Raw genomic sequence first — 16,596 nt, 5'->3', positions numbered from 1 at the left:
CTTCCACTGGGCGGTGGAACACAGACAGCAGACCCAGAGCATGGCCCTTAGGTCACAGCATTTCCTTACACAGGAGCTCAAACGACGAAACCCAGACCTGAGTCAAAGTCAGGATGGGGCCCTGCCACTCATGCCGTCCCTGCAAACTGCCCCTGTAGATGTTCCGTCTTAGGGTTTCTATTGCTAGGATAAAACACCGTGACCAAAAGCAACTTGGGGAGAAAGGGGTTTATTTAAGTTTACATCTCATAGTCCATCATCCATGGAAGTCAGGGCAAGAACTCAAATCAGGAACCTGGAGGCAGGAACTGATACAGAGGCCATGGAGGAACACTGCTTACTGGCTTGCTCCTCCATGCTTTGTTCAGCCTGCTTTCTTACACCATCAAGGACCACCCTCCCAGGGGTGGCACCACCCACAATGGGCTATGATCCTCCCACATCAATCATTAATCAAGGAAACTCCCCCACAGGCTTTCCCACATGACAGAGTGGTGGGCACATTTTCTCAGCTGAGTTCCCACTTCTCAAAGGACTCTAGCTAATGTTAAGCTGATATAAAAACTAGTCAAAACATCTCCCAATAGAGTGCCATTTCCCAGCAGGAACCACTGGGGAGATGTAGCAAAGATGGATCTGGAGCCACTGCCTGAGGAAAGACAGGGATGGGGGAGCCACTGCCTGAGGAAAGACAGGAATGAGGAGCCACTGCCTGAAGAAAGACAGGGATGAGGGAGCCACTGAGGAAGGACAGGGATGAGGGAGCCACTGCCTGAGGAAGGACATGGATGGGGGAGACACTGAGGAAGGACAGGGATGAGGGAGACACTGCCTGAGGAAGGACAGGGATGAGGGAGACACTGCCTGAGGAAGGACAGGGATGAGGAGCCACTGCCTGAGGAAGGACAGGGATGAGGGAGACACTGCCTGAGGAAGGACAGGGATGAGGGAGACACTGCCTGAGGAAGGACAGGGATGAGGGAGACACTGCCTGAGGAAGGACAGGGATGAGGGAGCCACTGCCTGAGGAAGGACAGGGATGAGGAGACACTGCCTGAGGAAGGACAGGGATGAGGAGACACTGAGGAAGGACAGGGATGAGGAGACACTGCCTGAGGAAGGACAGGGATGGGGGAGACACTGAGGAAGGACAGGGATGAGGAGACACTGCCTGAGGAAGGACAGGGATGGGGGAGCCACTGCCTGAGGAAGGATAGGGATGAGGGAGACACTGAGGAAGGACAGGGATGAGGGAGACACTGAGGAAGGACAGGGATGAGGGAGACACTGCCTGAGGAAGGACAGGGATGGGGGAGCCACTGCCTGAGGAAAGACAGGAATGAGGAGCCACTGCCTGAAGAAAGACAGGGATGAGGGAGCCACTGAGGAAGGACAGGGATGAGGGAGCCACTGCCTGAGGAAGGACATGGATGGGGGAGACACTGAGGAAGGACAGGGATGAGGGAGACACTGCCTGAGGAAGGACAGGGATGAGGGAGACACTGCCTGAGGAAGGACAGGGATGAGGAGCCACTGCCTGAGGAAGGACAGGGATGAGGGAGACACTGCCTGAGGAAGGACAGGGATGAGGGAGACACTGCCTGAGGAAGGACAGGGATGAGGGAGACACTGCCTGAGGAAGGACAGGGATGAGGGAGCCACTGCCTGAGGAAGGACAGGGATGAGGAGACACTGCCTGAGGAAGGACAGGGATGAGGAGACACTGAGGAAGGACAGGGATGAGGAGACACTGCCTGAGGAAGGACAGGGATGGGGGAGACACTGAGGAAGGACAGGGATGAGGAGACACTGCCTGAGGAAGGACAGGGATGGGGGAGCCACTGCCTGAGGAAGGATAGGGATGAGGGAGACACTGAGGAAGGACAGGGATGAGGGAGACACTGAGGAAGGACAGGGATGAGGGAGACACTGCCTGAGGAAGGACAGGGATGAGGAGCCACTGCCTGAGGAAGGACAGGGATGAGGGAGCCACTGAGGAAGGACAGGGATGAGGAGACACTGCCTGAGGAAGGACAGGGATGGGGGAGACACTGAGGAAGGACAGGGATGAGGAGACACTGCCTGAGGAAGGACAGGGATGGGGGAGCCACTGCCTGAGGAAGGATAGGGATGAGGGAGACACTGAGGAAGGACAGGGATGAGGGAGACACTGAGGAAGGACAGGGATGAGGGAGACACTGCCTGAGGAAGGACAGGGATGAGGAGCCACTGCCTGAGGAAAGACAGGGATGAGGAGACACTGCCTGAGGAAAGACAGGGATGAGGGAGACACTGCCTGAGGAAGGACAGGGATGAGGGAGACACTGCCTGAGGAAGGGCAGGGATGGGGGAGACACTGAGGAAGGACAGGGATGAGGGAGACACTGCCTGAGGAAGGACAGGGATGAGGGAGACACTGCCTGAGGAAGGACAGGGATGGGGGAGACACTGCCTGAGGAAGGACAGGGATGGGGGAGACACTGAGGAAGGACAGGGATGAGGGAGCCACTGCCTGAGGAAGGACAGGGATGAGGAGCCACTGCCTGAGGAAGGACAGGGATGAGGGAGACACTGAGGAAGGACAGGGATGAGGGAGACACTGAGGAAGGACAGGGATGAGGAGCCACTGCCTGAGGAAGGACAGGGATGTGGAGCCACAGCCTGAGGAAGGACAGGGATGAGGGAGACACTGCCTGAGGAAAGACAGGGATGAGGGAGCCACTGAGGAAGGACAGGGATGAGGGAGACACTGCCTGAGAAAGGACAGGGATGAGGGAGACACTGCCTGAGGAAGGACAGGAATGGGGGAGACACTGAGGAAGGACAGGGATGAGGGAGCCACTGCCTGAGGAAGGACAGGGATGAGGGAGACACTGCCTGAGGAAGGACAGGGATGGGGGAGACACTGCCTGAGGAAGGACAGGAATGGGGGAGACACTGAGGAAGGACAGGGATGAGGGAGACACTGCCTGAGGAAGGACAGGGATGAGGGAGACACTGCCTGAGGAAGGACAGGGATGGGGGAGACACTGCCTGAGGAAGGACAGGGATGAGGGAGCCACTGCCTGAGGAAGGACAGGGATGGGGGAGCCACTGCCTGAGGAAGGACAGGGATGGGGGAGCCACTGCCTGAGGAAGGACAGGGATGGGGGAGCCACTGCCTGAGGAAGGACAGGGATGGGGGAGCCACTGCCTGAGGAAGGACAGGGATGAGGGAGACACTGAGGAAGGACAGGGATGAGGGAGACACTGCCTGAGGAAGGACAGGGATGAGGAGACACTGCCTGAGGAAAGACAGGGATGAGGAGCCACTGCCTGAGGAAGGACAGGGATGGGGGAGACACTGAGGAAGGACAGGGATGAGGGAGCCACTGCCTGAGGAAGGACAGGGATGAGGAGCCACTGCCTGAGGAAAGACAGGGATGAGGAGCCACTGCCTGAGGAAGGACAGGGATGAGGGAGACACTGAGGAAGGACAGGGATGAGGGAGACACTGCCTGAGGAAGGACAGGGATGAGGGAGACACTGCCTGAGGAAGGACAGGGATGGGGGAGACACTGAGGAAGGACAGGGATGAGGGAGACACTGCCTGAGGAAGGACAGGGATGGGGGAGCCACTGCCTGAGGAAGGACAGGGATGAAGGAGACACTGAGGAAGGACAGGGATGAGGGAGCCACTGAGGAAGGACAGGGATGAAGAGCCACTGAGAAGCAGGCCTATGTTCTCCAAAGCCCTGGACACCAATTTATAGCCACCACGGGGATGGTAACGTTGGGAGTGCTGGGGGCCTACCCGGATGAAGGGACCTGACACACCTGAAGCAGTAAGTTCTGCATCAAGGCCGGCTGGTTCTTCACAAAGAAGACTGGGGTTCTCCATGTTAGCTTGAAGGGGCTCACTCCTCTCATTTTGCTTGTTTCTATGTCGCCCCGATGCTAGTCCCTCATATGGTATGCCCCCACACACACACAACACGGTTGGCAGCTGCCAGCATGGATGTCACCAAATCAGGACTGAGCTTTCTGTTCAGAAGATTCATGGAGTGCATTGGTTACATCTGTAATGCTACCTTAAGTCCAGAAATCTTATTACCTCCCTTTTCCCATGAGGCTCAGAGAAGTTAAATGACTGGCGTCCTCAGGCCACACAGCACTAGAACCACCTTCCAGTCTAATGTGTGTGAGAGGTGGACACAGAGCTGGGCAATGGTGGCGCACGCCTTTAGTCCCAGCGCTAGGGAAGCAGAAGCAGGCAGATCTCTGAGTTCGAGGCCAGCCTGGTCTAGTGAGTAAGTTCCAGGACAGCCAGGGCTACACAGAGAAACCCTGTCTCAAAAAAACCAAAGCAAACAAACCAAAAACGAAAGAGGTGGACACAGGTGACTTGGGAGTTGAAGGTTAAAAGAACCTTCTCAGCTAACCCTGACTCACCAAGTGCACCTGCTCAGCCTACTGTCCTCCACGCCCAGGCTCCTCCCTCCTGTCAATAACAGAACCGACGGTAGACGCGTGTCACGCTGCATCCCTCCTCCAACTGCGCTGCAAAGACGGCTCCCCGGCTCCCTGGCCTCCAGGCTGCACGGCTTTGCCCCGGGAAGGGATGCTTTCCTTTTCCGTTATTTCCTTAACGGTTCAGGAACTTTCTTATTGATTGATTTCAGAGAACCACCAGCGTCCAGAGCTGCAGAGCAGCCAGGGGGACCCTCCAGCTCCCCCTCAGCAGTGATCCTCTCAACTGCAAGGAACAGGAGCAGAAGTCGAGTCTGCACCAGTTCCTCCGCCTGGAACACCACCCAGGCCTGTTCAGATCGGAACTCAGTCAGGAATGGCTTTTTTTCCTGCAAAGGTCGGGCCAGGAACCCCACCCAGAGCCCTGGCCAGGTCTGACACAGGCTGCATCCTGTCCTCCCTGCCTGGTGACTCATTTGTTTCCCTAGATCCACCCCTATCTGAAGCTAAGTTACAGCTATCCTGAGCTCCCTCCAGGGGCCAGGCACAGAGCCACCGGTGAGGCCTTCCGTGGGCAAGGAACTCTCTTCCTGCAGAGTGGGAGGGGAGCTGCAGGCCCCACCCTCTTCCCTCTGCCCCTTCACCTTGCATCCCAGCTTCCAGGTGTGTGGTGGGTGATATAGGAGGGAGGGAAGGATTGCAAACAGTCCATTTGTTGACACAGCCGTGATGCGTAGTCTTGAGGTCCTGCAGGCTTCTCAGCCCATAGATGGGCCCCAGGAAGCTGAGGATCCCCTCGGAGGTGACGGAGACAGTAGAGGATGAAAGTAGAGCCCCACCCCCGTCCCCAGCTGGAGCCCAGAGGCTGAAGGGACTGAGTGGGAGCCTAGGGGTGCTTCTGTCTCAGGAATAGGTGAGGGTCAGGCTTCAGGGACGGAGGGGACCCAGGAGCCTCTCCAGGGTGCTTGCAGGGCGCAGCAAGTGGCCTTGGAGGTCCTCCAGGCCCTCTGGTCTGCCTTCCCTCATGGGCACTTGATTCCTCTCAGCAGCCTGATCCCTGATGGGCTGCAAATGGCCACAGGCCCCCCTGACCCTATAAGATCCTTCTCTGTGGCTCTCAGACAGCCTGTTCTTTTTCTGCGGTGCCTCGGACTGCTGGGTCACCTGCCCACACTCTGACCCGTGTTTCTCCGACCACACTCCTGCTGGTCTAGAGCCTGTCACTCAGCCCTGGCCCTCAGTCTCACACTGTGAAGGCAGCCAACCTCCCCCACCCGGTGCAGTTCCTGAAGAGTCACCGCCCTCTCTCTCTGAAGTGCTGAGAGGTAAGAGATCACACACACACACACACACACACACACACACACACACACACACACACACACACCACGGGGACACAGAGGTCACTTGCAGATGAACCACCTCATGGTGTGCCCGCAAGCCGAAGGGGCCCCTACAGGTCCGGGTCTTGGTGGCTGCACTCGACGCCAGCATCCTCTTCGTGCTTGCAATTATGCGTGCCCACGCCAGCGTGCGCGCACTCCAGCAGGTTGCGTTCGCTGCCCGTGCAGCGCACGTCGTCCAGCAAAATCGGTAGTGAGCGGCCCTCGCCGAACTCCGCACGCTTGGCGGCTCGCACGGCGTGCGCAAAGCCCAGCTGGCGACACACCACAGCAGCCGCCTTGGTGTCCCAGGCGTCGTCACACACTGTACCCCAGTGTCCTCCTACGAACACTTCCACCCGCCCGCGGCCGGGGCTCAGGCCAGCGGGTCGTACCAGGCGCACGGAGCCGTTCTGGGGCGCAGGGACTGCGGTGCTCGGACGTCCCCGCCGTCGCCCGCCTCCCTTCCGGCCCCCTGGTCTCCGGCTGGGCCGTGCGGGCTTTGTGGGCCGTATAGTAGGCGCAGGGGCAGCGGCCGTGGGGCGCCTGCGGCGGGGCGCCTTGGTGGGGGCGCGGGCCGTGGGGCGAGGAATGCTCTCTGGCGTCCGAATGAACTCTGCGCAGAGGAAAGGCCTGGGGTCAGAGGGAACCTGCTGCCAACCTTTCTACCTGCGCAGCCCCCAGCCTGTGCCAGGAAAACAGATCCGAAGGAAAGATGCCCGGCTCCACTCAGCTGGCTCCACTCAGACCCTAAGATTAGGGTGCCTCTTAGGGAGCCGGCTGGGTTTGACGGGTCACCCTGACCCCTAAGGATGCTAGCCTGGAGTTATGTCAGACGCTTCTTCAGTCATTCAGCAAGCCCTGGTTGGCAGGCAGGCGCTGTGCCAGGCCACTGCTGCTGTCTGTCCTAAGCCCTGCTCTCCCCGGAGTCCTCAGGCTACTGGAAAGTCCCTGAAATTCAGGCACAGTAAGGGAGAAGTTATCTGGACAGCTTACAGGAGCAAGGGACTTATTGCTTCCTGTGCTCGCAGAGGCCACAAAGATGGAAGCTAGCAATAGCTTCAGTGTGAGTCCCAGTACAGTCAGGGCTACACAGAGAAACCCTGACTCGAAAAGCCAAAAACAAACAAACAAAAACAATTGGCAAGGGCCCACCCCACTGTGGGTGTGCCAACCCTGGGCAAGTGATCCTGAGTTATATAAAAAAAAGCAGGCTGAGCAAGCCATGAGCAAGCAAGCCAGTAAGCAGTGTTCTCCATGGCCTCTGCATCAGTTTCTGCCTCCAGGTTCCTGCCTCGAGTTCCTGCCCTGACTTCCCTCAGTGATGGAGTGTGACCTGAAAGTTGTAAGCAGAAATAAACCCTTTGTTGCTTTTGATCATGGTGTTTTATTGAGGCAATAGAAACCCTAAGGCAGATGGACTGCTGGATGGATGATAGCTGGATGAATGGATGGATCAATAGATAGATGGATAATGGCTTTCTAGATGTATGGTTGCTGGTTAGCAGGATGCATGGATGGATAGATGAATCGATTCATAATGGCTAAATGGATGCTGGGTGGTTGGATGGGTAGATGGATAAATGGATGATGAATGGATGGATGGATTCGTGAGCAATTGGATGATGGGTAGGTGGATGAATTAATTAATGTTTGGATGAATGAGTGGGGAGATGAATTGATGTTTGGATGGATGGATGCCTAGATGGATAATGATGGATGGATTTATGAGGAAGTGGGTGGATGGATGGATGAATGGATGGTAGATGGATGGAATGATGGATGAATGGATGAGTGGTTGCTAAGTATATTGATGGGTGGGCAAGTAGGTAGATGGATGATGATAGGTGGATTGATGAATGGATGGGTTGATGGATGAGTAAATTTGTGAGTGGATGAATGGTTGATGGGTTAATGGATGGAAGGTGGATGAATGGGTGAGCTGATGGATAGACAAATGAATTTCCTTCATCTCTTGGTATGCAAAAGATCTTACTATCTCAATCCACTGTTCCTACCTAGCTTGGACCCAATGGAACAGCCCCCTCTACCCTTCCATAAGACTCTCCCAGGCAGTCATTCACAGCCTTGAATGGTCTTCAGAACACAGGGTTTACTCATGGCTCCTCCTGTCCTGAACCAAGTGGGACAAAATGGAACTATGGAAGACCAGCCCAAATGCTCCACCTCCTTACTTGCAGATAGGCATCTTCTCTCTGTGTTCCTCCCAAGCACTTTGTGTATCCCTTGCCTGATACAAATACCTCACATTTTGCCTAAGGCTGCAGCCCCCTGGGGTTGCCTACACATCTGTCAAACAAGATGCATTGTACTTGCAGGGTCCATTGACACTGGCTGGGTGTCACATATGTGTCAGACATGGTGCTAGGTATAGGGGCTGTGGAAGCATTCCAGGTCCTTCTGGGGCCCCATTCTGACCTAAGGGGTAGCAGGAGCTCCTTCTCCTACTGGAGAATACTTACTTTCCTTGGGCACAAAGGGGATGAGGCGGCTCTTCACCTTCACCTGAGCAGGGTGTATCTTACACTTCCCTGGAGGTGCCCGTCTGCCAAACACACAGAAGATCAGGACTGGGGGGGGGCAGCCTTGAGCATCACCCCCACACACACACTCCGTATCCCCTCCCCTTGCAGTAAGGAAAGAGGGTAGGAGCCAGACAGGTGTGCACAGAGACAGCAGTAACTAGTGTCCAGCTACTGAACCCTTCTTACCGTGGGCCCTGCAGCACCCTGCCCCTCCGAAGCCCTCCCCCTGACTCCACATTGACCCCCCCCCAACTCCCTCAATGCCCATTCCTGCCCACCCCTTCCACCCCAGGCCTGTGAGAAGAGTCTCTCTCCCTGCCTCTAGTTTGGGGTTTCTGGTGGTACGTAGGCCTGGAGAAATTTAAGGCAGGAGATAGTTAAGGCAAGCTAAAAGACACAGTGCGCAGAAGGGAGGAGTCGTGGGAAGCTGGCTTCAGCAGGCCCAGCACAGCCTCGGGGCCTGCAGTTCAGAGAAAAGAGTCTGAGAAAAGCTGTCAGGGTGTGAGCAGCCTCCTTCCCCATCCTGCAGAAACACAAGGACCAGAATTCCATTTAATTAGTTTTTGGCTGTTGATCTGTGATTCTTTGAATGGGTCCGACCCTGTTCCCAGACTGCCCCCACGTGGGCCCAGGACTTCAATGGGGGTTCCGTCAGCCTGGGATTGAAATAGCCACATGACGAGGTGGCCTCCTGATAGACTTGGCAGAGGAGGGGACATGTGCCTCTGCAAGACACACAGACTTCTCAAAGCTGGAGGCGCAGCCAATCCCTCCTCCGACCTCTCACTGGGTAAGGGGAGGAGGGCGTTGTCTCTTAAGGAAATGAAAAGATAATTTTTTTAACCTTTGTAGGCTACACTGCAAAACACCTCAGTGGTTCTGTTTGGGCAGTGAGCTGAGGCCCCTGGGCCTTCCTCCCTGGCTTCTTCCTTTTCCACATGTCTGCTACCAGGCCTCCGAGGTGTGGCTGCCAGGAAGCACACTTCTTCCAAAAGAGAAAAATAAAAGGGAGGAGTCCCACCCACTTTTGCCTGCCTCTGACCCCAAGACCTTGAGCAAAAAAAAAAAAAAAAAGTCAAAGTTCTCCCTCCATACACAGGGACAATGAACCAAAGGGAGAGGGTGTTGTGAAATCAAAGGCCAGAAAGCAGCTAAGATGACATCTGGCAGCAATTAGATGCTCGGTAAAAGTGTCAGGTCCTTAGAGAATCATTCTTTTTCTTTTATTCCCCCCACAAAATATTTGTTTTTATTTTATGTGTGTGAGTGTTTTGCCTGCATGTACATCTGTGCACCACATGTGTGCAGTGCCAACAGAGGGAGTCTGATCCCTGAAACTGGTTCCAGATGGTTGTGGGCCACCATGTGGGTGCTGGGAACCTAACCCAGGTCCTCTGGAAGAACAACTGGTGTTCTTAAAAACTGAGCCATCTCTCCAGTCCCAGCATTTCCTTTTTAAATGAAAATAACCTCAACTTCCAAGAACTATGGAGGATGAGGATGGCTCAGTGACTCCGCAGACAATGGCTAGCATCCTTTTAAGAGTGATGATGCCGGGTTGGGGATTTAGCTCAGTGGTAGAGTGCTTGCCTAGCACTTGCCTGGGTTCGATCCTCAGCTCAAAAAAAAAAAAAAAAAAAAGAGTGATGATGCCATGTGGAGACAATGACCTTCCTCAGGGACAAGCCAATGACAGGAGAGCAAGGCTGATTGTGGTCCAAGTATGAAGCCACCCGGATGAAGGTGGGAGGGACCTTGTGGAAAACAAGTTGGAGACATATAAGAGGAGAGAGCATGCTTATGGCTTTTGTGAGAAGGATTGTCATGAGCCAGGTGGTGGTGGCAGCGCATGCCTTTGATCCCAGCACTCAGAGGCAAAGAAAGGCGGATCTTGGTGAGTTCGAGGCCAGCCTGGTCTATGGAGCGAGTTCCAGGACAGCCAGGGATACACAGAGATACCCTGTCTCAAAAGAAGAAGAGGAAGAAGAGGGGGAGGAGGAGAAGGAAGGAGAGGAGGAAGGGAGAAGGAAGAGGGTGAGGAAGAGGAGGAGGGGGATGAGGAAGAGCAGGGGAGGAGAGGGAAAGAGGGAGGAGGAGGTGGAGGAGGAGAAGTAGTTATGTCATTAATTGATCAATTTGTACTTTTGTAAGGCATGATTTAAAACAACACACACAGTATGAGGAGCAAGGAGTCTGAGAATCGGTCTGGAAACAAGAGCTACGAAAACATATTGACACTCTCAGCCTTAGCGCCCTCTTCTTGGGACTCATGCGCCGTGAGAGTGAAGTGGAGGAAGAAGCACATGTGCAGGCTGAAGCACAAGAGGAGAAGGATGAGGCAGAGGTCCAAGTAAACATGGCCTGTGCACCCACGAGGCTGGAGGAGCCGAAGCAAGGGATGCTGAAGGCCGGGACTTCGGTGCAAGTCGCGGGACTGTGTGCTACTATCGCTACAAGTCTGATGGACCTGGAACGTCACCATCGGCTTGCAGAGACCACCTGAGAGACTTGGCTTTCATTACAACCAAAACAGTCCCGCTGGCCCTCTGCCCTGGACCTATGGCATTCTGAACTCATTCTGCTCTCACATGTGGCCAAGTGTAACTCGTGTACAATAAACCATCTTTCTCGCTGTCTCAGCTGAAGAATCAAAAAAGAAAACATGTTGACTGAATGAGAAGTGGGGTCCTGAGGTCAAGAAGGAGCATGCACCGGGCAAGGGAGCATCTGGGAGCTAGAGGCCTGAGGAGCGCAAAGGCAGCCTAGACCACACAAGGCCTTGTCTAAAAAAATAAAAAATGCCAAAGAACACGAGGGGAAAACTAAAGCAATCTTCAGAAAACTTGAGAGACCCTGGTAAGGTGGTGCATACCTGTGATCCCAGCCCTGAGGAGCTGAGGCAGGAGGATTGAGAATTTCAGCCCAGCCTAGGCAACATGACAAGATCCTATATCAAAATGACAAAGCAGGCACCAGGGAAACGGCTCAGCGGGTAAAGCACTTTGGCGCAGACCAATAACGCATGTTCAGATCTGCAACGCCCATACACGAAGCTGGATGCAGTCCCACACATCTGCAATCCCAGCCATCCTACCATGAGCTGGGAGATAGCTAGGAGAATGGTCCAGACACTCCTGGGCCTGCTAACCTGGAGGCTAAGAACTAGCTCCTGAGAGGTGTCCTCTCCATGGCATGCCATGTGCATGCCTGCACTCACATACATCACACACACACACACACACACACACACACACACACACACACACACATGTGCACGCTGACAATCCCCTGTTCAAGAAAATGCCCCTCCAGAAGCCGTACATTTTAGAGACTTTAAGAAAAAAAACCTGCCCAAACACTAGGCCGACACAATGACCCCTTTGTCATTGTTCACTTTCACCCCTTGAGAGTGTGCATTACATAATGACCTTCCTGGCCACTCTCGCTCTGGGGCAGCGTTCTCCTCTGAGATGGCACCCCTCGCTCCTGGAAGTGCCTCATGCTATTCTGCAATAAACTTCATCTTCTACACAGACAGTAACCGTAAAATTAAACTGGAGAGGGGCTGGGGAGATGGCTCAGCAGTTACGAGCCCTGGCTGCTCTTCTGGAGGATCCGGGTTCAATTCCCAGCACCCACATGGCAGCTCACAACTGTCTGTAACTCCAGTTCCAGAGATCCCCTGGAATCCAACATCCTCACATAGACGTACATGCAGGCAAAATACCAATACACATAAAATAAAAATAAATCATAATTTAAAAATTTGGGGCTGGAGAGATGGCTCAGCGGTTAAGAGCACCGACTGCTCTTCCAGAGGTCCTGAGTTCAATTCCCGGCAACCACATGGTGGCTCACAACCATCTGTAATGAGATCTGGCATTCTCTTCTGTATACATAATAAATAAATAAATCTTTAAAAAAAATTTAATCAACTAGAACTAACTCAAGCCTTGTGTATGCCAGAAAAGCCCTCTATATCCGTAGTCTGTCCAGCCCCCTGCACACACACACACACACACACACACACACACACACACACACACACAACTTTTAATCTGATCTCACTAAATTGCCTAGGCTAGCTCATAACTCTCAGAAGCTGAGCTCAAACTTGCAGTCTTCCTTCTAGCCTCCTAAACAGCTGGGGTTACAAGTATATACCCATACATCTTGCTGAAAATCACTTTTTTTAGGCTCAGTATGTGTTTTAGGATTTCTTTACACCTGGTGTGTCTCAAAGTTTAGGGTCATTGGCTGCTCTGAGGGAGAAACAAAAAAAAAAAAATCTACAGGCTAGGAAGGGGGTTCCAGAAAGATCATCCCATAATTGTTCGTTAAACACAGTCTAGTGTCTGTGCTGTGCCATTCCCAGGACCTGAGGGGCATGACCACGGTGAGGAGACTTTAGGCAGGTGAGAGACAATGCCACCGCCAAGTGATGACATCTGAGAGGACAGGGTAGGACAGGAGGGCAAGTGGGTCAGGGAAGGCATCTGGAGGCCACAGGTTGATACACACTGGGCACACTACCCATGGTGGCCCCGGCTTCGTTCATACCATGGAGAGCTGAGAGGGCGCTGTCACACACAGAAGGAGTCAGAGGAGGAAGATGGCGGCACTTACTGTCTCTGCAGACACTGTGGGCTGCAGGACACCAGTTCAGGGACTCACCTGGAGGGGTCTATCACTTTGTAGATGACTCCTCGTGCAGCAGTGGCACTGGGCACGCCCGTGGACATGAAGTACAGCTCCCCTTTGGACGGGGAAAGGGGCAATGAGAAAACACTGTCTGCAACACAATCTAGGCCGTCCTGTCCCACCCAGGCTGCCCTCAGGCTCAAAGGCTGACCCCCCACCCCAACCTCCACCAACCCTGAAGTCCCCATATGTCTCATCCTGCCTCGGCCCGTAGAAGCTCCCACCTCCCCACCCAGCATTACCCTGCTCCCTGCTTCAATAGGGTTCAACAGGCCTATTCTGCTGGCTATGATCATCTGGAAGCTGGGTCCCCACATCCTGTGTATGCATAAGTCCTGCCTAGGGTGGCCCTGTCCTCTTGGTCTCTGTGCAAGATCACTGGGGCAGCAGAGGTCCTTGTACGATCATTGATGTGTCCAAAGCACAGCTAGAGAGCCAGGGGCCGGGAGAGGCTGTTTTTGCTCTGTCTGAAAGCACTGATACTTGACGTGATCCAGGGCTGGCCCTGGGCTGGCCAGCTCATCGGCGCCTCCTCCTGGTTTCCTGTCACTCTGTGTCACTCAAAGGACTGAGGAAGGGCCCTTGGGAACTGCACCTTCCTTCAGACTCGGTACTAGGGAGGAGAGATGCTGCTTCCAAATCATGTTAACCCCCTACTGACCAAAAGAAAAGGCTTCCAAGGGCTTGGTGAGCTTAAGAACCTCTGTGGGACTGGGGCTGGGGCTGCCCTTTGGGAAACTCACATTCTAATGAGGGGGGTGGGTGGCAGTACAACAAAAGTTTCCCAGACTAAGCCCTGGGGACTTTGGGCACTGGGCCCTGCAGGGGATGCCCCTCCAAAGGCTGTGGGGAGCGTTGCCTGGAAACTTCAACAAGCCTGCACTAGAGCCTGCTGGGGGCCCCTAGCCTTTTGTCAGGGAACAATCCCAGGGCCAAGGACAAAGGCGGGATGCTGGAGTGGGACCCAGCCTCTGTGGTCCCTTCTTCTCTCCCTCCCCCCTCCGTCCCCTGCTGGGAATGTGAGGTCCAGTAACAACAGGCTGTGTCTGCCTGCTTTAAAATGTCAATGTAGTTCCCTCAGTAGCTCAAATGCAATCGGGAACCCAGCTCTTCTCCCATCTGCCTACAATTCCAAATTGCAGATCTCCCCTGACCCTGCTAACACTGGGGGCTTGTGCCCCTTATGTCTCTAGTTCTCCTACCCAACCCACCATGGGGATGGAGGACAGACACTTCCCTAAGTTTCCAGATAAGAAAAGGGAAGCTGGGGAACAGAGTCTCTAGGGCTGATTCAAGAACACAAAAGGAAAAAGGCCAAGCCCCTGTACACAGCCCTCTCCAGCATGAGCCAGTTCACGCTTAAGCTTCTTTACCATCAGAAGGATGACCAGGGTTGGTGGTTACAGTCCCAACATGGGCAGAGGGTGGAGGGGGCCCTTGCATGCTCACCAGCCTCATCCTCTGCAAAGGAGATGATATATGGATAGTAGTTGTTTATGAGGCCTGGGAAAGCACATGTCTGTCCACGGCCCATGCAGACCTCACTGTACTTCCACTGGCCTGTCTCTGGGTTCTCTCGGAGGGACATCAGTCGCCTGCAAAGGAAGATGAACTGTGAGGTCATGGCTAGTGCGTTGCACAAGGGGATCCATCCATCCATCCATCTATCCACTCCTCCATCCATCTACTCATCCTTCCAGTTATTCACACACCCATTTATTTCATCCACCTGTCCGTCTACTCATTCTTCCATCCACTTATCCATCCATCCGTCTTTGCACGCACTTTTTTATTCTACTGGTTGTTCCTAAGAATGACCGGGACTTTCTCCCTGAGGAAGAGACCTGTCTGGCCCACTCCTGAGCACACACATACACACACTCCTTTCACCAGTCAGGAAGAGTGTGGGTCATGTAGGCCACTTACCCGCTCATGAAATCACCAAAAATGTAGAGGCCATTGAGGTTGGGGTATTCGCAGCCCCGGTACACGTAGCCCCCAGTGACTGATTTGCCCAGCTTGTGAGGGTAGGCGAAAATCGGCAGCACATCATCTGAGGGGCGGTGAGAAAAATGGGTTCATCCCGAGGCCTCACAGACAGCCCTGAGCCACTCACGGAGAGGGGGTGGCCTCTTCGAGGAAAGCTCTCAGGGGCATAACCGTATTTTAGGACATGCATGGTGAGGAGGAACCTAAAATATTGCTTGAAGGGACCCCCGTAGCACAGGAAGGTCGGGAGTGGGAAAAGCCAGTCCTGTGAAAGAGGCAGGGAACAATGAATGCTATATGGAAGTGGGGGAGGTGGTGACGTGGGGTGTCTAGGGAGGGAGGGAGGGAGGCAGGGGGTTCCCATGTAGTCACTCAGTGGAGTGAAAGGGGTCGAATCTGGATTGGAGTTCCCCTGAAGAATGGGACAGATCTGGGTCTACAGACCCAGGGAGGACCTAGGTTTGGGGTTCTGGACAAATGCTGATCCAAGTTGGGGAGTCCCCAAGGGGATGGGGTGGGACAGACTGGATCCATGTTGAGGATCTGTGCAGGAGAGAGTTGGGGGCAGATCTAGTCGGAGGAAGGGTGAAGATCAGAGAGATGCTGTTTGGAGGTCCCCGGGGGCGCAGTCACCGAGGGAGGCGTTGGCACACAGCTTGCGGTCGTAGCACTCGAAGCCCTCGCGAGCACGCCAGCCGTAGTTGCGGCCCCGCTCCACCAGGTCCACCTCCTCGTACTTGTTCTGGCCCACGTCCCCGCAGAACAGGCGGCCACGGCCCGTGCCTGACACCGGGTCTCCGCGGTCGAAGGAGCAGCGCCACATGTTGCGCACGCCCAGGGCGTAGACCTCGGGCCGCGCTCCGGGGTCGTCCACAAAGGGGTTGTCGGGCGGGATACCGTAGAGGAGGCCGCGCTCCTTGCGGTCCACGTCGATGCGCAGCACCTTGCCCAGCAGCGCCGACCTGCGGCCGGGGCGGAGAGCGCCGACGGGTTACACTGGGTCCGGGCAGGGAGCAGGAAGGGTGAGCCCAGCCATTCCTGCTCATCCATCTGCCCCGGCTCTCTCTGCACACCCTCCTGCGTGTCTGTCCTGCGCTCGCTGCGCAGCAAACCCTACTGGAAGCCCTAACTCACCACCTGTCACAGCTGACCTTTCAGGTCAGAGCTGCCCTTTAGAGGGGGCAACCGAGCAAGGACAAGCCGCCATCCGACTTGTCGTTCAATTGCACCAGGCCCTAGAAACCCAAGCTCTTCACCACGAACGTCTTCGAGATGCCGTTATTCTAAGCTGTAATACTGTGAGTGCTGCTGTTCACATAGCTGTGCTATTGGGTGAAGATTGTACTAGAAAAATAACTCGTATTTTTCTCGTAGTCAACCAGGTGCTCCCACATAGTGAGGACCACAAAGTGCTGAGCCATTGAATCAGAACAAGTCATCAAAGCCGGATATATCAAATAGTACCAAATATAGTTGAGGGAGAGGGGACGTGTGCTCTAACTTCCTGGCAGCTCTAGGGGGAGGTGGAA

General features: G+C 54.6%; 1 protein-coding gene across 4 annotated transcripts in view; it reads right to left on the bottom strand.

Annotated features, from left to right (window-relative positions):
- Window positions 1–213: 213 nt before the first annotated feature.
- Window positions 214–16,596, bottom strand: part of Hhipl1 (HHIP like 1) — a 28,451-nt gene continuing 12,068 nt past the window's right edge. For all 4 annotated transcript variants that reach the window (XM_006971693.4, XM_042261151.2, XM_076551347.1 and 1 more), the window contains 6 exons: window positions 15,701–16,029; window positions 15,005–15,131; window positions 14,528–14,673; window positions 13,052–13,133; window positions 8,315–8,397; window positions 214–6,447 (listed from right to left, as the gene is read on the bottom strand). In XM_006971693.4, coding sequence (XP_006971755.1) covers window positions 5,903–6,447; window positions 8,315–8,397; window positions 13,052–13,133; window positions 14,528–14,673; window positions 15,005–15,131; window positions 15,701–16,029 — 1,312 coding nt within the window. In that variant the 3' untranslated portion in view covers window positions 214–5,902. The remainder of the gene's footprint in view (window positions 6,448–8,314; window positions 8,398–13,051; window positions 13,134–14,527; window positions 14,674–15,004; window positions 15,132–15,700; window positions 16,030–16,596) is intronic.

The sequence above is a fragment of the Peromyscus maniculatus genome, chromosome 14, assembly GCF_049852395.1.
Source record: "Peromyscus maniculatus bairdii isolate BWxNUB_F1_BW_parent chromosome 14, HU_Pman_BW_mat_3.1, whole genome shotgun sequence".
In the NCBI taxonomy this organism is placed as follows: domain Eukaryota; kingdom Metazoa; phylum Chordata; class Mammalia; order Rodentia; family Cricetidae; genus Peromyscus; species Peromyscus maniculatus.
The sequence above is the reverse complement of the archived record's forward strand: the minus strand, read 5'-3'. Positions and strand labels throughout refer to the sequence as shown.